Genomic DNA, 21958 nt, shown 5'->3' with positions numbered 1-21958 from the left:
GAAAGGACTGCAGTGACTACTTGGCAAAAAGAAAGCTAGGACAGAAGAAAGGCCCCAGGACTGACACCAGAGGTGAATATGGTTTGTATAGATGAACTGTATTTTGGGACTTTGAAGACTGCTTGAATTTGGGTGAACATATTTCCCTATGCTGAATATAGAACACCTGGTAAAATTATTCATCTTCAAGCAAGTTCAACAGAAATCAATCAAAACTATGCAGTACAAACATTTAAATTAACATCAAGTTGACTGAGCCCCTGTTAAAAAGAAATACTGTGTAGCTGGATTCTTCTTATCTTTAAGGCTTTAGGGTTCACACAGGAGAGGTGACACCTTCCCTCCCTCCCTCACACCTCTCTCACATGGGGGCGTGACTGACTGATCCAATCCTCCCTGCCCGGCGCTCTCCACCCTCCATTCCTGACTGGGCCCTCAGGACAGACCCGCCTCTCCTGGTACCTGGCGCCATGTCTTCCTGAGGCAACATGTGGGAGGGGCCATGCAGGGTCACATGCTCCCTTCTCCGGATTTCTGCCAGGGTTCAGAATGTGGCCAGCAGCAGCCTTTTGGTACTGTGTGGGAGGGAAGGGACAGGAGCTGCTTCCAGTCACAGAGGAGGTGGGATGGGGATGAGCTGGCCCATGTCTTTGCAGAGCTCATCTCTTCACCCCTTTCCCCCCACCCCGCAACCCTGTGGCTGGAAGCAGCTTGTCCCTTCCTACCTGCACAGTGTCTAAAGGCAGCTAACACCTCTAGGCTGCTGCTGGCCACTGACATAACCCAGCTTCCTCCTATCCCCTGGTTACAGCGCGTGCAGGAAGGGGTTAAGCCCTAAGGATGCATTGTGCACCAGGGCCCAGGGAATCTGACTACAGGGGCTTCAGTGCACCCAGACAGAGAGGTGGCTCAACAGGGGAGGATGCCCGGGGAAGGAAGAACCCTCTCACTCCCTGGGGTCGGGACTTGTACAGGCTGGAAATTGCTTTCCCCCCCCCACACCACTCCAGAGCTTAGCTGAGGGGTGGAGAGGCTTCCCTGTGCCAGTGTGGGGCTTTGGCACATGCAGGGCTAGGCTCCTTCTGGCCAGTGCCCTAGGCCGGAGGGTCTTGGGTTTTTCTGGGGTACTATAATAGCCGGGACAGTGGGGGAAGGAAGGAGCCTGCTGGCCAGGCTGCTGGTGAGCTGAGCACTCCGATTGGGGGCTGGTTCTCCACGCAGCGTAAGGAGGGGGACTCGCCCCACCAGAGGGGATATGAAGGAGCAGCGAGGTTGGGGGAGGAGGGGTGAAGGGGCAAAGTACCCCCACATCCTCTGCAGTGAAGACCAATGCAAAGAATAAATTTAGCTTCTCTGCAATGGCCTTGTCTTCCTTGAGTGCTCCTTTGTCATCTAGTGGCCCTACTGCCTGTTTGACTGGCTTCCTGCATCTGATGTACTTAAAAATGTTCTTTCTTTTAGTTTTTGTGTCTTTAGCAAGTTGTTTCTGAAATTCTTTCTTGACCTGGCTTACTATACTTTTACACTTAACATCCTAGACCTTGTGCTCTTTCCTATTATTCTTACTATGATTTGACTTCCAAGTTTTAATGGATGCCTTTTTGCCTCTACCAGTCTCCATTATTCTGCTGTTTAGCCATTGTGGTTCTCTTGGTCCTCCTATTGTCTTTTCTGATATGAGGTATACATTTAGTCTGAGCCTCTATTAGGGTGTGTAAGCAAGTTCAGCCGGGGCTCATCACTCTCCGGGGCAGCGGGGAACCAGACCGCCTCGCTACTTCTGTCAGGTGTGTCAGGGAATTAGCCTGCCTGAGCAAAGAGTTCAATAGCAAGGCCCGGCCCAGGCCCTGGGTCAAGGCGGGGCAACAAACAGTCAGTAGCTCAGGCCTTCAGGCAGGGGCTGAGCAAACAGTTCACTAGCAACCCAGGCTCCTGGCTCCGAGCAGCCTGGGAGAGGGGGAGACTGCAACCCGCGAGATGGGTGGCAGAGGGGACTCTGGCCCACCTACTCCACTGCGTCCCAGCTCAGGGCCCGAGCAGCGGCAGAAGACCTGCTGCTATGTAAGTGGGGATCCTCGCCGCAACACACTGACATTGGCTCTGGCAGTGCTACAGCCAGACTAGGATCGGCTGCCCCTGGGCTACTTCCTACTTCTAGAGGTACTTGGGTCCGGCCGACATCCTCCAAGGGATCACACACCATGAATTCCTCAGAATAACTGGTGCACGGTTAGCTTGGCAGCTCCTCGGGGTAACTGGCAAACAGCAAGCTTGGCAGCATCTCTGGGCTCGGGCTAGCATCAGGCATTGGCTGCTCTGGCCAGTCCTCGGGTCGGCCGCCGATCGCTGTGGTCTCCCAGCTGGGAGTTCTGCCACATGTTTCTGGCCTCTCCGGTGGCTGTCTTTCAACTGAGTTCCGGGACTGGGCTTTTATACTTCCTGTCCTGCGTCTTGACCTCTGAGGGGCAAGCTCAGGGTTCGCTGGCTCTGCCCACTTTGGCGTCCAGAGAGACTCATCATTCTCCAGGGTGGCAGGGAACCAGACTGCCTTGCTACAAGGGTGTTTTTAAATAGTCCCAGTGCTGCTTGCAGGCACTAAATCCTTGTGACAGCTCCTTTTAATTTCTATCTAATGAGCATCCTCATTTTTGTGTAGTTCCCCTTTTAGAAGTTAAATGTTATCCTAGCTGTTCCAGGAAGCAGGCAGCTTATGGTGTCTAGAAATTTTATTTCTGCATCATGCCCTACGGTGACATTTACCCAGTTAATATGAAGATAGTTGAAGTCACCCATTATTATTGCACTTTCTGCTTTTGTAGCCTCTCCAACCTTCCTTTGTGTTTCACAATCACTGTCACCATCCTGGTTCAAGTGGTCAGTAGTGCTCTACACTTTGTATTCAAGCATGGAAATTATGTCCATAAAGATTCTATGGTGCAGTTTATTTCATTTGAGTTTTTTTACCTTATTTGACTCCATGCTTCCTTTAACATATTATACCACTCCCCTGCCAGCATAACCTAATTTCATTACTATGTATTTTATACCCAGGTATTACTGTGTCCCACTGATTATCCTCATTCCATCAAGTTTCTGTGATGCCTATTATATCAATATCCTCATTTAATGCTAGGCACTCTAGTTCATTTATCTTAGTATTTAGTATAAATACCATTGCCATAGCAACAAAAGTTCCCATAAAGATCTTATTCTGAAACGACATTAGGCTTGCTAGTCAGCTTTTTGTTCCCTGGCTAGCCTGACTCTTCTGAGGTTCCTGTTTTTTATCTGTCTTCTTGAGTCTCAGGTGACATTTAGTGATTTGCTGCACCTGTGCATGGAGTCTGTTAATCTATCTCATTTATAGAGATAGATCACCTTGTCACAATTCCCCCTCCCCCCTGAGTCCCCCCCATTTAAGTATAATACTTAAATGAAGGGAAAAGGTTAACATTACAGTATTTGGGGGACTGTAATGTTAACCTTTTCCCTTCATTTAAGTATTATACTCCTTATGAGGCTGAATTGTTTTATTATTCAGAATTACTTTAGGATAATGAAAGTTAAAGCATTAAAATAGAAAGATATCTATCTTCTATTTCAAAATATTTCTTTACTCATAATGGCCCTGATCCTGCAAACACTTAAGTATGTTTAATTTTACTCAGGGAAGTAGTCCCATTGACCTCATTGTGTCTACTTATGTGAGTGTATTTACACACATGTAAGTGTTTTCAAGACTGAGACCAATATTGTTATATACTGAATGCTCAGTGTGGTACCAAGTTCAGCACTCAGAAATGCACGTGCAACTAACTTTTGATTTCAGTGGGAGCTGTTCATGCATAACTGAAGATAGAACTCAGTCAAAGATATACTGAACATTAGGGTCACTTGGTACAGATGCAATATATGTAAGTGCAGAGAGAATGATACTTCAAAACTATTTGAAGTATGATAGTAGGCTCTGAGAATCAGGTATCTTTGAGTTGCTAATGTCAGGTAGTGTGTGCACTTGTAACAAAAGCATCTTCCTTAAACAGAAAGTAGAGGCTTTAGTCTCATAACAGATTTTCTAAATTTCTCTCTAAATAGTTTTTATGCTCAAATATATTTTTTCAAACCTCTCACAAAAGATTTAGAGAACATGCTGTGGTGTAACTAAGTTGTTGATGATGATCGTCACTGATTGTGGTGATACGTACAGCAGTCTTAGAAGTTTAAAAGAAAATTGACCACAGACATAATACAAAAATGCAAATTCACACTCAATATTTTTACTAACACAGAATACAGTGCTTCACGGTGAATAAGCTGTTCCTTTACTTGTCACAAAAGCTTTGATGGGCCCAGGCAAAAATAAAATAATAAATCACTAATCAGAGCCTGTACTGTCTTCTGTTTTTGGAGGCCCCTGAAATCTCTTCTGAGCTCTAAGTGTATTGAGACATCCTTTTAGGCAGTCAAGGAATGGCATGCCAGTACCGCTCCGCTAACTGCAGCCACACTAACCTTAAAAAAGTAGATATAGCCATCATAGGCGAGTTCCTGCACACAAAAGTCCAGTTTCTGAGCAGTAGCGGAGCAGTACTCTTCACAGCTAAGGAAAAGAGGAAGCACATAATTCTGTGCCCATCTAATCTCGTGGTGCAATTTAAGTGCTTATGTTGTGCTGGCTGCCTATGACCCCAACACCCAAATGCTAATGGGTGTTGCCAGGCCTTAGAGATAGTGTAGCCAAACCTCTCTCCCTTGGCTGTGTCCCCTATGCTAGCTGGAGGGAAGATAGGTGACACATGAGCTGATATAGTGGTGTTCTCTCATTCAAGGGTAGGATTTACTGGAACTTAGTGTGTGAATAAAGATATGTGCACACACCCTAATAAGTGTTTGCATGCTTGTGCCCATAATTAACATGTAGCGAAACTACCCCATACAATTAATTTTTCATTGCAGTTCAAGTCAGGTAGTTCCCGCAACCATTTTTATTGCTCTTGTATGAATGCCATCCTATTTGTCTGTATCGTTCTGATAACAAGGTGCCCAGAACCGAGCACTATTCCAATATAATCACTGACTTCCCTATCCCATGATGTGATGGGTCTACATTTTATTTTAATTGGATTTAAACTGAAGTGCCTGTCCTGGCTGTTGGAGCTGCTACAACAATGACTATATACAATTAAAAAAACAGAAATGAATCAGAAATGTCCATACAAAACTGCCATAGTATTCACCATTAATAATAGTCTTGCCTCTGGGGTTAGTTAAATACAAATATTTTAGCTACGAAGTCTGGGTTTGAGAGGGAGCATTGTTTTGGGTTTGGGTTTTTTTTGGTACATAGACAAATTTATGCATTAAAGTGAATGGTCTCATTGGCTATTAGTATCGTATCAAGTAATAAAACCACCTGAATGATCACTGAGACTTAAGCCTTTATTATTGTAGCCCTGCGAGTGATGGCCACTAGTTTCAGTGATTCTTTAAACCTTTTATTTTCTTGAAAAATATTAATCCTAAGAAATAACTGTGCTATCTGACAACCAAAACCAAATAGATCTACCCAGGTCTGTAAATAAATCTGTCTTATTGAACAGGAATAAATTGTAGTTTACAGTAGTAGGCTTAGTCATGTAGGAGCACACATTTTTAACACTCTGAAGTCTTTCAGGTAATATATTAGCTTTAAAGTATATTATTGGAATTCATACCTTTATTTAGTGGATATACTCCTGCATTGGCCTCACCACACTCGTTGTCAAGGTTATTAGGGGAACAATATGGGGGCAGAACTCAACTACATGGGAAATTGACAGGAAGTAGCAAGTCGGCCGGCAGAATGAATTGTTTGATTGTGATCTTTACAAATTGTGTTTCAGACCATGTAACACTTCTTAAGAGAATTAACATGGCAACAGAGGAAATAGAGGATCGAAGTTAGAGACGTATGAGCCTTAAACATCAAAACTTACAGAATTTATTTCTGTAACTATTTTAGATAGCGTGTTAGAGGAATTTGTTTTCATAATAAGGTGGCTTTATCATGATTTTCAAAACATGAAAAAACCTGTGAAGCAATAATTATTGTATGAGGAGTTCTGCTCTAGATGTTTGGAAAAAACTGTCTAAAAAGTCTGTAAATGGCAAATTACAATATGCATTGGTTGACAAACATCATAGATGATTCAGTGCTGCATTTCTTCTGGTTCAATCTATAGCCCTAGTTTATATAGATCAGATTAACAAGGGATAGAAGACTGATCATTTTCATTCTCAAGTTTTACCAAACCAAGAACACGCATAAGCACTATTTATGTACTTACGAATTTTAAATGACATCACCACTCTAGCACTTCTTTATTTTTTATATCTGTATAGAAAGTGAAACCATAAAACTTCTATATGTACCAGGGATGAAATCCTGGCTCCACTGAAGTTAATGGGAATTTTGTGTTGAATTCAGTGGGCCCAACATTTTACCTCAATTGTTTATACGTAACAAGGGCCTGATTGAACAATTTTTATCACATAAATGCTCCCATTAATGCACTAGGTGATATGAGCCATTGGTGGCTGGTCACTGTTGTAGCTACAGACCAGTGGAAAACCACTAGCATAGACAGACTTAACTGCCATTTGCACTGATTCAGCTGTTTCACGCTGGGTGCACCAGTGCAAATAGTAATACCAGTATCAGATCACCAATGACTGAAATCTCCAGTGTAGACAAGGCCTAAATGCTCACCAGTGTAAGGATTGTATAATCTGCCCCCAAATACTGGCAATTGACACCAATATTTTTATTGTAACCAAAACAGATAATATTAATGAATGCAGCTTCATGGGTAAAATATTTCCAAGTTTCAGGAAAAAATGAACTACAGTAGAACTTCAGAGTTATGAACACCAGAGTTATGAACTGACCAGTCAACCACACAACTCATTTGGAACTGGAAGTACACAATCAGGCAGCAGCGGGGTGGGGGGAAGCAAATACAGTATAGTAATGTGTTAAATGTAAACTACTAAAAATAAAGGGAAAGCAGGATTTTTCTTCTGCATAGTGAAGTTTTAAAGCTGTATTAAGTTGTAAACTTTTGAAAGAACAATCATAACATTTTGTTCAGAGTTACGAACATTTCAGAGTTACAAACAACCTCTATTCCCACAGTGTTTGTAACTCTGAGGTTCTATTGTAGTGTTTTCAAGCAATTTATCCAAATGACTAAAGATCTGTGCTCAAATAAGATTCAAGTCTCTGTGCTAGTTAATAATCATCTGAGGATGGTAATTGGTTCATCTTTGGGATCTAGCATTATCTATTTGTATATTTATCTTAATCAAAACTGATCTCCTGTACCGATATTTGAGATGGCATTTAGCTAGGGCTTGTTCACAGTGACATTAAAATAATTGGCTCATACTGTGCATTACTAAAGCTAATAGTATTTTCAAGATAGAATTGTGTACACACTAGCTCAATCAATTCATTTCCATGCAGAAATTGCCATTTGTTTTAGACGTTTTCAGACTGCTCTCATATTACTTACATGCACCCTTTATTAATTTATTTAACTGAACAAAATGCTGAACTCAAAGAGGAAATCTGACCTAAAGAATTGTTTGTTTTATGGTGAAAATATCACTTCACTTCACCTCTTCACTCCTTTTCCTGTTTACATAGGGGTGGAGGTGACTATGATTCTTTGCGTCTCTTTTCTGGTTCATTGGATAGGTCTTTGAGGTCCAGTCCTTTTCTCTTAAAACTTCTCTTGACAGAGTCTGTCCATTGAAACCGTGGTCTTGCACATCTTTTCTTGCTGTCCTCTTCTTCCCAGGCTTTCTTTGCTGGTTGTTTTCTCCGATTTTTATCACATGTCCAGCCTCCCTCAAATGTGCACATTCCAACTTATCACTATTATATTTCTTACAGTAAAATATATTGGAAATAAATATCACAACATATTTGTATACCAGCATTGGCCTAAATTAACATAGATATGAAGAAATTCACTATTTTTTCAGGTAAAATTAGAGAGTGATTAATTAATTTAAAATAAAAGTGCTGACATAAGTTGTGTTGTTTTTGGCATAATTGTGACCATCATGTTAACCACTAATAAGTGTGGTTATGATAACATATGCACATTTCTAGGACATCATGAGGTATCGCCCAGTGCTTTTAATTTCACATGGTGTATTTAGTTTACAATAACCATATCCCCGGAGGTTAGTTGAGCGGTTTTGTGAAAAATAACTTCAGTGTTGAATAAATATTTATGTGAAAGTTATTGTGATCATTGCAAAATCCTGAAAACGGCAAGAAGGCTTCAAATGAGAGAAACTTGCTGTAATCAATTTAGTACATTACAGACTTGGGGAAATAATTAGGAGGTTCCTTCAGTTTTACAGAGTAAGGTTATAAAACAGTTAGCTCCTTCTGCTGCAGTATATGGATATAATAAAAATGGCTTGCCATACCATGAACTTGACATTGTATTTAAGAAAAGCATGTAAATTTTTCCCATCCATCCTGCTTTGGGTTTCCTTAAAATAGCCTCACAGTCACCCATTCTATGTGCAGTCAGACAGTTATTACCTGTATGGCCCCCTATCAGGTAAAATAGGCTGAAGTTCAGTGGGATGTTTTAAAATATCCTGTTTCACAGGAGAGTTGTAGATATACTATCTATCTTTGTTTTATGCATGTTTTGTTTTCTCCAGTTCTGAGGTGAAATCAGTGTCCTTTAATGACTGGATAATGAAGGCACATTCCTGTTAATTTTGTTGTTTAGAGAGAGCATTTGTCCATATATCTGTAGTTAATAGTCTCACTTCTCAGTACAATAGAGGTACTGTAAAATGTATTTGCCTGATTTAAACTCTGTTTCTTTCACACAAGTTTGGGAAATCAATCCATCCACATGCAAATGCATGGACACTCTCAAAAGCTAGGTCTCCTTCCTTCAAGTAATCCTCACTACAGTCAGTCAGTCTTATTTAAATTAGTGAAATTGGACATCTTTGCACAGCCCTCATTGCCATACACACCCTTCATGTCAGTTTTTCCTAGATGTCTTCCTGAATGGCTGTCAGTTTCTCTCTCCCTCTCTTAATCTGAATACTTAGAATTAGTTTTGAAAACTCAGTAATATAGTATTGTTCACAAAAATAGTATATTTACACTTATAAAAAACAAGAAAAATTCAGTAGCTAATAAAATATATTCCTGTCCTCCCCCACATCTCTTTGCTTGTATCATGTTTCCCGTCCCCCACCCTTTGTCTGTTTTGTGTGTCTGCAAACTTAGGTCTTTGAGGTGGGAACTGCTTCTTCCTCTGTGTTTGCACAGTGCCTAGGACATTTTGGGTCTTATGGTAATATAAACAATAAATAAAATTAATTCAGAATGTAGAGTAAGTCACATAGATTTTCATTAAGTAATAGTGCTCAGGCTTGGCTTCTGATTCCACAATGACCACATCACGCTCCATAGTAACCTTCAAGGTAACTTAAGACAGTGGCTGTATAACATCATCTTGTCCTTGGCAGGTCATTTCATCCTTCTCAATGTGAGTGTCCACACACGTCACATTCACTTAGCACCTGAGCATTTGGCTCAGGTTCTTAGAATTACCTCCCTACCCCCAGGTTTTTCTGCTACTTCCTTTTAAGTATCACCTCTGTTAACTAGGTACCAATCTGCTGATGCTGTGTCTTCTTGCAGAGACTCAGATTCCAGGCGCGTGATTAGACTTACAAGTCTTCAGTGCATGCCTCAGAAATAGTTTTAATAATACCTAGCTCTTATATAGCACTCTTCATCTGTAGCTCCCAAAGTACATTACAAAGGAGGTAAGCATCATTATCCACGTTAGGAAACTAAGGCACAGAGCGGGGAAGTGATTTGCCTGAGGTCACTCAGCAGGCTGGTAGCAGAGCTGGGATGAGAACCCAGGTTCCCTGAGTCCCAGTCCAGTGCTCTAGCCACTAGACTGCACTTCCTACAATATGATTGTTCATTTATCCAAAATACCCTCTCTCTCAGTAATTTAGCTACCTAAATCAGATCATGACTCTGCACCATGTCCAGGCCTGTAAATGCACCACAGGCCTTCCTGGTCAGGTAGGTTGATTCTATTGGTTACATGCCCATAAATTGTCCAGCTACCCTGCCTGGGTATAAATGTTTTCAGGATTAAATGTAAATAGAAATCTGTCACTGCATCTGAAAATAGTAACAATGATTTAAATATGCAGGATCTTTATGAACTAGTTTCAGAGTAGCAGCCGTGTTAGTCTGTATTCGCAAAAAGAAAAGGAGTACTTGTGGCACCTTAGAGACTAACAAATTTATTTGAGCATAAGCTTTCGTGAGCTACAGCTCACTTCATCGGATGCAACTTTTCCTTTTCTTTATGAACTACTAACTGATGAGAGCCTGTACACTTGATCCAGTTGCTACTTGTCACAGCAACAGCATCTTCTCATTGTCTAACCTCTACAGCATCTCTTCCTCATGTTGCAATTTTGCTAGCTCCAACTCACTTGCTCTTGTCAGGGCTTACATGTTTTACACTATTACCTGTTTTATTTCTTTATCCACCTAGTTGCCTTGGTCTTCAAATATTTATATCCAGAATATGGTAGCATGCAATAAGGAGTGTGATATTGTGAGTGATAGGAGTAGTAGATTAATGTTTGGATCATAGGCAATTTCTTTTGTGCATTGAGTACCTTTGTAACTGAGAAGATTTTCACTTTTAACCTTTGATTTAAAAAAAAATGGAAATATGTATCTTATTGTAAATGCAGCGTTGTTGTAGCCATGTTGGTCAAAGGATATTAGAGATACAAGATGGGTGAGGTAATATCTTCTATTGGACCAACTTCTGTAATTGGCCCAATAAAAATAGTACCTCATCCATCTTGTCTATTTTATTGTAAAGATATTTAACAGGATTTCCATGTTTAAATCTACAATTACATTCAGCATATTAAGGAAAGTGATTAAAACACTGGAAGACCCTTCAAAAATGTCAGCTCCTGTTTCAAAGTACACTTTGAAGAACATTCATTTGTGAAGCTCTTTCATTAGAGAACTCATTTGATCACATTTCAATTCCAGTGAATTTCACTCCTTGAATGTGACACTGAAGTGTAAGAATTTTTTTCTCCCTTTTTTCCCCATTAGATCAGGAACAAACCATACGTCCTTTCAGTGAATCTGTCCTGCATCGCTCCAGCAGTAAGGAGTTTGCTTTCTATCTTCCACTGAAGCAGACACAAGGTATGTGGCTTCCTGTTTATATGCTATGTGGTACTACAAGCTGTCATCTTTTACAGACTTTGAAATATATAGGAAGTTACATTGTGTATATAAACAAAATTTTAAAAGTTTGAGAAGTTTGCACTATGATATATTGAGTTTGACTTCACTGGGACTAGGAATTCATCCTAAATCAGTGAGCTAGTGGCCAACACCTTATACTTCATAGGAAAGAATTACACCTATCTCTGAAACTGGGGCTTGTGAGTTGTGCAGTGCTGTTTGTTGCAGAAACAGACATTCCTTCCTTACCCTGTAATAATCGTATTACACCATGAAGCATGGCATTTGATTATCCCATTTTAGGAAGGAAGGCTACAAATGTTGTTGTTGATATGTAAAAGAAACAAGAGGTCACTGCATTTTTTTCTAGAATGTGGCTAACTAACCAAAAAAATGAGTGTAAGATCCCTTGAAAAATAGTGTCGTATTGTTCACATGAAGCAAGTGTTTTTAATGTATGAGGATAAATTCATTTAAGGTAAACCAAGCTATCCTATGTTTGAGCCAAATGGACAAGGTTACATTTTAAGTCTGTGAAGATTAGTAATAGCATTATACAAAGATATGTGACCTAAAAGTAGGTGGAAAAAGCATCTAGCTGGTAGATCTCCTATTAAAATGTAAACTGAAGGTATTAAAAAAAAAAAACCCCAAAACCCGAAAAACAAAAACTGAACCCAAACAACCTGTTTAGATTCCCAAATTAGTAACATAAAATGTGTGTGGAATAAATACAGATCTGTATATCTGAAAAGCAGTTCCTTCTTCATGTGCATGAAAAATTATTAGTTTAATGTATTTCTCTTGCAACAACATAGGGTTTCCCTAATATAGCGTAAGGGAGAAGAAGAAGAAACTTCAATGAAAAAAGGCATTTTTTAGACAGGGCCGGCATTAGCGGTGGGCCACCCAGGCGACTGCCCAAGGGTGCCATGATCAAGTGGGCACCATGTGGAAGTGCAGAGGTGAACACTGCTGGTATATTCATAAGCTTCTCCTGGCTGGCAGGGGAGCACCACATTGCGGGGCACCCAGATTTCTCCCTGCTTCCTCCTGGCAGAGGAAAAACGGGAGGGGGAGCAGTAACTCACAGATACTGCTGCCCCCCCACCGATGTTCCTCCATGCCTCCCTAGGGGCTGTGAGGGGAGAAGTGAGGAGCAACAATAAGAACTCTGTTCATCCAGGTGACTTTCCACACCAGGGCTGATGCTCACCTGTCCTCCCCTTGTGCAGCCCAGGTGGGGAAAGTGACCTGGATGCAGGCAGCCCTGACATGGCTCCTTGCTCCCCCCCCCACCCCAGCCCACTACTAGTGTGCAGAGGAGCGGGAGGCGTTCAAGGGAGAGAGAGAGCAGCAATGCCAGCTGCTCTGCATCAAGGTCAGTTTAATCCACATGGGTGCAGGAGGTGGGTGCAGCGGTTGGGGTGAAGGAGGCACAGTGTAGGGGTTGGGGCAAAGGGGAGGTGGGGAGCTCACGGGCAATGGGAGGCACCCATGGGGGCCAGGGGTGCCAAAATACAAGTTTGCCCAGGGTGCCATTTTACCTTAAGACTGGCTCTGTTTTTGATAAATTATCCATTTAAAGGGATCAGTTAAGGAGAAAGCAGGATAAAAGAATTCCCTGAAGTAAAATAATTTAACAATTGAAAGTTCCCCTTTATATTAGTTCATGTAACACTAAAGAAAGCAAGAAATAGCCTTTACAATCACTCAGTTGTATTTAAGCATGTATATTCCTTCATCCCTTCTTTTTTCCCAAGGCACTTTGTCCATTGAAAGCTATTATTTTCTGTATTTTCCTACATTGTTTGATATTTTCAACTATTTCAGAGAAATATGGAAACTAGAACTTAGACTTGCCAGGAAATAACTGAAATATTTACTTTTAAGTCTTTATGTGCAATGTTTTAATTTATACTTATGCCTTCTAACTGATACAGGATCTGAAAGTAATTTATTACCTTTACTTTTGTAAATTTTACAAACATTTATATATGACTTGTACATTAATAGCAACTTGTTTCTTGAAGTTATTTTGCAATACGGAGCAATCTTGTGGTTAGTTCAGGATGAGTTCATAATTTAGTGGATTTCAGTAATAATTGCAGGTCTTTCATAATGTGATAGTGTCATCTTTTGCTTCAATGTTAATGTAAAAACAATGGTCTATCCCTCATCCCAGAAATGATGGAAAGATTTCTGTATTTATTCAAGCCATTTAAATGCTTTTTCGAAACAGGGTCTTTGTGTAGGTCACGTTGTAAATTATGCTTTTCAATTTCAAGTTGTACAAGGCATTTTATTAGATTATGAACCTTAAACTTTTGCTCTGACTCGTGTTTCATACAGTTGTATATGTGTGTGTGTCTATCTCTATCATTTATATAACCATACACATTCACATAAGTGCTCTATATCAGGGGTGGCCAAAGGACCATATCTGGGTGAGGAAATTGTATGCAGGGCCGTGAATGTAGGGCTGGGACAAGGGGTTGGGGTACAGGAGGGGGCTCAGGGCAGGGGGTTGGGGTGCAGCAGAGGGATCAAGGCGGGGGTTAGGGGGCTCCAGGGCAGGGAGTTGGGGTGCAGGAGGGGTTCGGGGTGTGGGCTCTGGCCTGATGCCGCTTACCTCGAGCAGGTCTGGGGTAGCAGTGGCACTCAGCGGGGCTAAGTCAAGCTCACTGCCTGCCCTGGCCCCACGCCGCTCCCGGAAGAGGCCAGCATGTCCGGCAGTGGCTTCTGGGTGTGGGGTGGGGCAGGTGGCTCCGCTGCGCGTGGCCCTTACCTGTGGGTACCACCCCCGAAGCTCCTATTGGGCACAGTTCCCCATTCCTGGCCAGTGGGAGCTGTGGTCGGGGGGGCTGATACCTGCAGGCTAGGGCAGCGCACGGAGCCCTCTGCCCCCTCCGCCAGGGGCTGCAGGGATGTAGTGCTGGTGGCTTCCGGGAGTGGTGCAGAGCCAAGGCAGGCAGGGAGCCTGCCTTAGCCCCCACTGCACCACGGGGCTGGCAATCCTGCTGGCCACATTGAAAACCCTGATTGGCCAGATCCAGCCCGCAGGCCGTAGTTTGCCCTCCCCTGCTCTATATGGAATTAAACCAAAGTAAATTAGCCTTTGGAGAAATACAAACTAAAGCCTGTATCAGCTTCTCCTGGAAATAGCCATAGTGGGTCCTATGGAAAAAGGAAATGTGAGATTAACCACTCAGTTTCCTCCAAATTTTTTCACAGTTTGGGTATTTCTTGACATCTATTTTGCTTCCCCTTCTAGCTAATAGCTATTGGGAAGGAGGTTGCAAATTGCCGTTCTCTTATTTTATTTATTTTCCTCTGTTTGGAGGTCTCTGTCATATACCTCTGTACCAGGTATGGACTGGCTTGACATCAGAAAAGTCACCTTTCTTGCAGTCCCATGCAAATCCATATAAAACTTCTCATGTGAATTTATGGGAAACAGATATTCAAGATATAATTGCCTCACAGATTGAAGTTAGGCTATGCAGTAGATTTCATCACTGTCTTATGAATTCTTACTAACCACCTCAGGTACAGTACTTTGGGCAATTAAACTACACAAATCCTCCTTAGGGGAGGCTATTATTTCACATAATTTAGTCTCCTTTCTCTAGTTTCTAACACAGAGAAACCAAGTATTCAGTTATTTCAGTATGTTTTGGCTCTTGATAAAAAATTAGATTTCCTGATTTCAATAGGGCTAGAAACTGAAAATACCATTAATCATAAATTAGAATAACCTGCTGATGGTAATCCATTTAATAACTGCTATAGATGGACAGACTGACTCAGAGCATGTCCTTGCATAGGTAGAAATACCCTGTTCCTTTAGTGATATTTTAATAACCAAAACTCAGTTGAAATAGGGTGCTTTTGCCCTATAATGAATCAAAGCTCTATATCTAGACCTAAATTAGCCATGGCAAATTATCTGCACGCTCATTCTTTGGATATAGCCAAAAAATCCAGAAACTATCCCCAATATCAAAAAATCAAATTTTTATAAAATATTTTTAGGTGGAAGGACAATTGGAACAGAATTTACGTGCAGTCTCCAAAACTGTATCTACATTGTTGCATTTCTTTCATGGAGCCTCATTTTATGTATTTTAAATCCTCTAGGCTTAAAAGTTTTCTGTCTGGATCCCTCATTGAGTATTGAGTAGAACAGTTTGCAGGAAGCAATATTGGACACTTCCATCTACTTTAATATTTTACTATAACTGTTTAAAATAACAATCCCCATGATTTAGGGGGAAAGAAATACAAAGACAAACTTTATTTACGGAGTCCAAAGGTAAAATTTTCAAAAGCATCCCTATAACTTTGAAACCAAGATCCCATTTTCAAATATGACTTATGTACATAGGCTGCTAAGTCTTACTGAACGTCAATTTTCCCTTTTGAATATGGTACTTAAGCACCGAAGTCACTTAGCTATATTTGAAAATTACCTTAGCACTACAAAAATAGAAAAGAAGATGGAATTTCTCTGCAAAACTTTGGAGACAGAGGGCCACAATAAGATCCAGCACTTGTTTTAAGTGTGGCTATATGTTAGATTTTTATTTAACCTCTGGTTTATATTCTGATTTTAGGTGAGCAGTAGCTGTTATAAGATTAAATTATGTAATTATATCACTAATGGGGGAGGGGAGAGAGAGACACACACACACACACACACATACACCATATCTGAAGGCACAGGCACCAGAGGCAGTATTGAAATTGAGCTTTCTACTTTAATGTTGCACTAAATGACTTCTGAGGGCTTGATTTCTCAACTATTGTTTTGAATTAATGTTCAATTTTTTTGCATTGAGTTGTTCTGAAGCTTTTTTTACATAAAACATTTTATTGACTTTTTTTAATAGGCAAAGAAAGTGTAACCTATTACAATGAGATTAAGAATGCTGTAGCAAATACAAGCACAAAAGTTAAGCAAAGGTCAAATCTCTATACAGTAGGTGTACAGTAACTAATTTAAAGATTCTTGCCCAGAACAAACATTTTTGTACAATAGTGGCTCAAATATTGAATTAAACTAGAAAAACTTGAAGGTTTGTCTTAAATGGGACCCCAGAAGGTCTCCTAATCATATGACTTTGAGCCCTAAATGGCATACAAGAATATAGCATACTCTGACATCCACTCATGCCGCCACTTTGTGTTCCAGAATTTAAGCTTTGATTTTTTTTTTTAAGTGAAGGGTGAGGTCTTCTCCCCTGATCCAGACCTTTTACGCTGGGTAAAAGGGCCTGAGTGGTATACACAAGCCCTAAAAGCCCTTATCCCAGCAAGGAGAGGATTCCCCTAGCGCAGGCATTGCAGGGGACAACCATAAGACTATTCTCGGAGGACCCCTTCACAAGCCTTGAGATGAGGGAGCACAGCTGGAGTATAGGGTGCTAAGGAGATTCTGGGCAGTGCCAGGGCCTCAGCACAGCCCATGAGGCTGCTGTAAATTAGACAGGCCCCCAAGGCTAAAGATATGCTGGGGGCCTCTACTGCCCTTGGAGCAGCCCAGGATAGGAAGGGCACAAAAGTAGCTTAAAACGATTTGTCACGGGCTCTGGGGGGAAAGCCAGACCAGAGAGGTGTTGTGTCACCTCTTATCCTGTAACCCTGGTGGCCTTACAATGCTTTGCTGCTGGAGCTCTCTGCCTGGGACGCTCATAGTCAGTATTACAACATGCAGGTCACACTTATTAATGTAACTGGGTAAATCTATTCTTCCCTGCAAACAGAGCTCTGATTTGGTTTATAGTAAAAATAAAACAAATATTAAGAGGCCATATTTGAAGTGATGCCAAATAAAAGAAATAAAAAGTTAGAAATGGTTACAACAATTAAAAGTGAAAACACATATGTAAAAGGTCTAAAATAAATCTAGTAAGGTATAGGCTTTGTTCAAGATGGTTTCTTTCACCAGTCATTTTTCTTCCCAGTGATTTTCCCTTGGTCAGGACCTTCCACAGAAGTACAAGATGCTGGCTTCTCTTATCTGCCTGGGTGAAAAATCTTTGTGTAAGTGGGTTTCTCACCTATATTCATTTTCCAGAGACTTCAACTTCCCCCTTGGTAGAAGGACCCATCTTTCTCAGCTTGTAAAAGCTCTGTTCCCTTGTGTCTGTCTAGTGATGGATGCCACAGATGGCTTCTGTCTCTGCTTATGTCTTCAGAAGTTCAACTACTTTGTTTCAAGAGGAAGGATGACCTCAACCTGTTTTTCTCTTCCTGTGGCCTTTCCTTCCCTCTGTATATAAATGGGGCTTCCATCCTTTTGATTCCGTAATGCTTAACTTACATATGAGACAGGTAAATAAATACCTGCCTTCTCTCCTGTCTAGGAGGAAACCTGTTTCTCTCTGATTGGCCAGACTTTAAAGCATAGTATCATGAAGTATCCATATTTCCTCATATGGTGTTAATACATAAATTTCACAATGATGTTAATCATCAGCGTGGCATTAGCTTTCTGAAAAGACTTCACTCTATACACTTTTGTAATACAGTAATATTGACATACAGTCAGTTGATTCAATTGCTTATCACTTGAGGTTCAGCCCCCCCTTGTCTTTATAGACCAGTAAACTTTTGAAACATATTCTGTGGAAAGTAAACACTTTGATAAATAAAAGCTTCCTTCACCTGCTGGGACAGACGCCATGCTGTCTCCTCTCCCACTTGTTGGCTTGATAGGTTTCTTTACCTAATATGTAAAAATAGACCTTCATTGTCTTTGCCTGAAGATGGGGTTGTCAGAGAATCAAATACACAATCCTTTGTCTGAGGCAGACTGTGCTTCTGCATTATTTGCCAAACACATTTTAAGAATATAATACTAGCACATATTCATAATTTTTGTACACACCCTGTGTATATATCATGCAAGAACATTAATGATCAGAGAGTTAGTTTTCCAATATCTTACATACCTTTTATATACAGATTATAACCATACTGAGTACACTGAATTGATCAAGCCAGATGAAATTCATTACCTGATACGAGTGAGCCCCTTGCCCTCTAGCACTGGGATGCACTTTTGGTCATACTATCCTCCCCGCTTACAAAGCTGCAGGAAGGTTAGCCGCTGGCTGACCTGGAGGCAGGAGGTCAGAACCCTGTTTCCTGGGCAGGTCATCTGCCTCCATATTTTCTTTCCTCTTCCTTTATATAGAAGAAACCTCTTTTGTCACCTTTGTCTGTTTACAGTTTCCAGGACATATCAGAGAGTAGCTATAATTTTTACCTAAGAAGGTGTTACAAACACTTTGCAGTCACATTAATGACCAGTGTGGTGTTAGATTTCAAATGATATATTATATCACCTTTTAAATAAATATCATGACACCAATGTGTGAGGTGTAATGAATATGTCACGCCAGACAAGAGTTTCTGACAAAGTAGTGAACCACAGATGGGTTTCTGTGTCACATCACTACAGTGCTCCTTCCTTCCCTTCCAACACCACTACAGTCCTCCTTCCCTCTATGGTGCAATACAGAAGCTCACCCAACTTCTATATCCCTTAAAGGTGTGGAAAAAGCTTCAAAATACGAACTGAGTGTAACTGATGCAGTGATGTTTATCTAAAACATCTCAGTGCTAAAAAATAGCACAGAGGTTTGAAATACCTCTGCTCATCTCAGTAAGGTGTTAACTCAGATGTCTAGTGATGATGATTTAAATATCCACATTGTTAACTATTTTAATGCTGATCAAATTCTATAAGAAAGGAGAACAGGAATCATATTTTGAAGATCTACACAATCTATGGTGAGTGGCATCTAATTTTGGCCCCACAAGTGGGTAATTCTTCAGAGTGTACAACCATTTTTTCTCACAGTCAAGAAAGAGCCAAGCCAATGAAGTCCAGCAGGGTATTTGAAGTCTTTGAACCATGATTTAAGGACTTCAATAGCTCAGACATGGGTGAGGTTTTTCATAGGAGTGGGTGGGTGAGATTCTGTGGCCTGCGCTGTGCAGGAGGTCGGAATAGATGATCAGAATGGTCCCTTCTGACCTTAGTATCTATGAATCTATTTGAGCCCTGTTAAAAACTGTTTCAGATGCCACACTATTCTGTCTGTGATATCTCAAGTATTTAAGCTATGGCACAAGATTTTACAACTGTGTGAGGGTATGTCTAAATTGCAATTAAAAACCCAATTCAGGATCATGAGGTTCAGTCTAAGGGGATGATTAATTGTGATGCAGACATTCAGGCTCAGGCTGAAGCCTGGGCTCCATGACCCTGCTAGGTGGGATGGTCCCAGAGCTCAGGCTGCAGCCTGAGCCCAAAGTCTACACAGCAGTTCAATAGCCCATGAGCCCAAGTCAGCTGTCATGGTCCAGCTGCGGATATCTACCTGCAGTGTAGACATACCCTGAGAGACTTCTTTAGTAGACCAGAGACTGAGTAAGAGTGGTGGCTTCAAAAGGCCAGTTCATGGTGAGGATAGCTCTGCAAGTCTCATTGGTTGCCTCTCACACTGCAGCCAGGTCTATGCCCACTGTGGTGATTATGAGACTAACATCATGGTTGCAGTCAGCAGGTATCCCAAAAGAGGTTCAGGAAACTATTGAAGACCTGCCTTTTGAAGACCATGACATATTAAATTCCAGAACTGAGTAAGTGCCTCAATGTCCGAAGACTTGTCAGTGATGTTTCAACCTCTGGGTCTCTATACACCGTCACAAAAGAGGAACCCAAACTGATCCAAATCATTTTCCAGACAGGGACCTCCATCTTTCTTATATCAGTAGCCATTAAGAGCTTTTGAGTTTTCTAGGAAAAGGCCTTGTTTCCAGAAGAAGAGTCCCTTTTTCTTGTATGTAATAGTGTTATGCAGTCATTAATTAGGTAGGAACTCAATCACCCACTTCCTTGAGGGGTAGCTGCTAGTCACTCACCTACAGTACGATCTGTGTGGACAAATGATTGAAGAAGAAAGAGAGGTTACTTACCTTACAGTAACTAGAGCTCTTCAAGATGCTTTTGTTCACATAGATCCCATGACCCACCATCTTTGCCCACTAATATGGTACTCTATGTGAATTTCTGTTTTAGTGAAGGACCTGAGTAGTAGTTGTAGAGCTGAACTGGGCTTTCTTTTTCCCATATCATAGAGATCATTGGCTTTACTTTTAGTTCATGTATGCAATTATCACAGGCTAATCAGGAGGCATAAATGGCCTCATTGCAAAAACTTTCAATTCGAACAGGGTCATGTATTGAGTATAGATCTGTTTTCTATATTACCTTTTGATATACCATCATTTTGAACTACTTGTTAACATTTATCCTTTGTCAAGACCATATTTTCAGGAATAAGAGTGGAGAAACAATTAATTCAAAATGTTATTACATAATATTGAACAGACATGCACAAAACCCCAACTATGTTAAAAGTACAGTATTCAGGTTGCTAACTGGAGCACTCAGAAGTATAGAAAATGATAGATTTAAAGATACCCATGCAATCTTTATTTGGCCCTCCTTGTGAATATGCATTATGATACTGTCTTTAATTAAATGATTGCATATTCTTTTTAACACTAGTAGCTGAAAGCCCATGCTGTCACATAAGTGAAATTTGTAAAGGCATGTGTTTTTTGTTTGTTTGGTTATTTTTTTTAAACATGCACATATAGGCATAGGCAACTAGTAACTGCTGATATTAAGGGGGCACAATTTAAAGGTTGTGATGGTATGCAGCAGGGTTTAAGGCAGGAACTCATGAGACAAAGGAGTTTTGTTTTCTAGCGCTACTTTTGATGTCATGTTTTACGATACTATGTAATAGCAGATGGAGACTGTTCTAAAAAAGAGCTACACATGAAGAAAACTGTGATTGTATGTTTCATACATGAATTAAAAATCTTAAGAAAGATGTCCTAATATATGGCTAGCATTTAGGCTGATTTGTACATTGCTGGCTCTGACACTTCAGATTCTTTAAAAAAAAAAAAAAAAAAAAGCACTCACAGAACTTCTTGTGCATTCTGTCATTTGCTTCTTTGGTGTGCTCACTGTTACCTTAGAATAAACTGCCAGAATCAGTCTTGTGAATAAATATAACCCCAACACAATGCCATCACAACTGCATACAGCTTTATAATTGCAGCCAAACCAAGTGAGGTTTTGATAGAAAAATAATCCATCTTTATTTTAATAAAAAATACTGTTTGAAGTCTTATCCCTTGTTCACATTCCCAAGCACTAAGATAACAAATGATTTGTATTAGCACACTAAATGCAGATTAATCTCATAGGCAGTGTCAAGGAATTATCCTGATTCTAGTGGCAAAGATGGAAGCACGTTAAACCAGTAAACAGCACAGAATGCAAGTGTTGCTGTTGGGGTGAAAGCTCTGAATAATAGTAGCAGCTTAGCCCTCCAACAAGTTTGCATTTTCCAGAAAAATTTCTGCAGCTGTTCAGTGAGACAGTCGTTCTACCTGCACTTTGTGGTTTAGAGAAATTCAATGGAAGATGGCTGCCAAGAGAAATATGCTGTCTCGCAGCGTGCAAGCAGGCAGTGAAGCACACTGCTAGGCAGAGTTTGTCTGGGGAGAGTGCCCAGCAAATTGGACAAT

General features: G+C 40.8%; 1 protein-coding gene across 1 annotated transcript in view; it reads left to right on the top strand.

The window, feature by feature from the left end:
• The window catches only part of CFAP47 (cilia and flagella associated protein 47), a 638800-nt gene that overhangs the window by 580610 nt on the left and 36232 nt on the right, over positions 1-21958 (top strand). The window contains exon 57 of the mRNA XM_043505538.1: positions 11198-11293. Within this exon, the coding sequence (XP_043361473.1) occupies positions 11198-11293 (96 nt within the window). The remainder of the gene's footprint in view (positions 1-11197; positions 11294-21958) is intronic.

This window comes from Dermochelys coriacea, chromosome 1, assembly GCF_009764565.3.
Source record: "Dermochelys coriacea isolate rDerCor1 chromosome 1, rDerCor1.pri.v4, whole genome shotgun sequence".
Taxonomy (NCBI): Eukaryota; Metazoa; Chordata; order Testudines; family Dermochelyidae; genus Dermochelys; species Dermochelys coriacea.
Note: the sequence above shows the minus strand (reverse complement) of the source record. Positions and strands in the feature narration are given on the sequence as shown.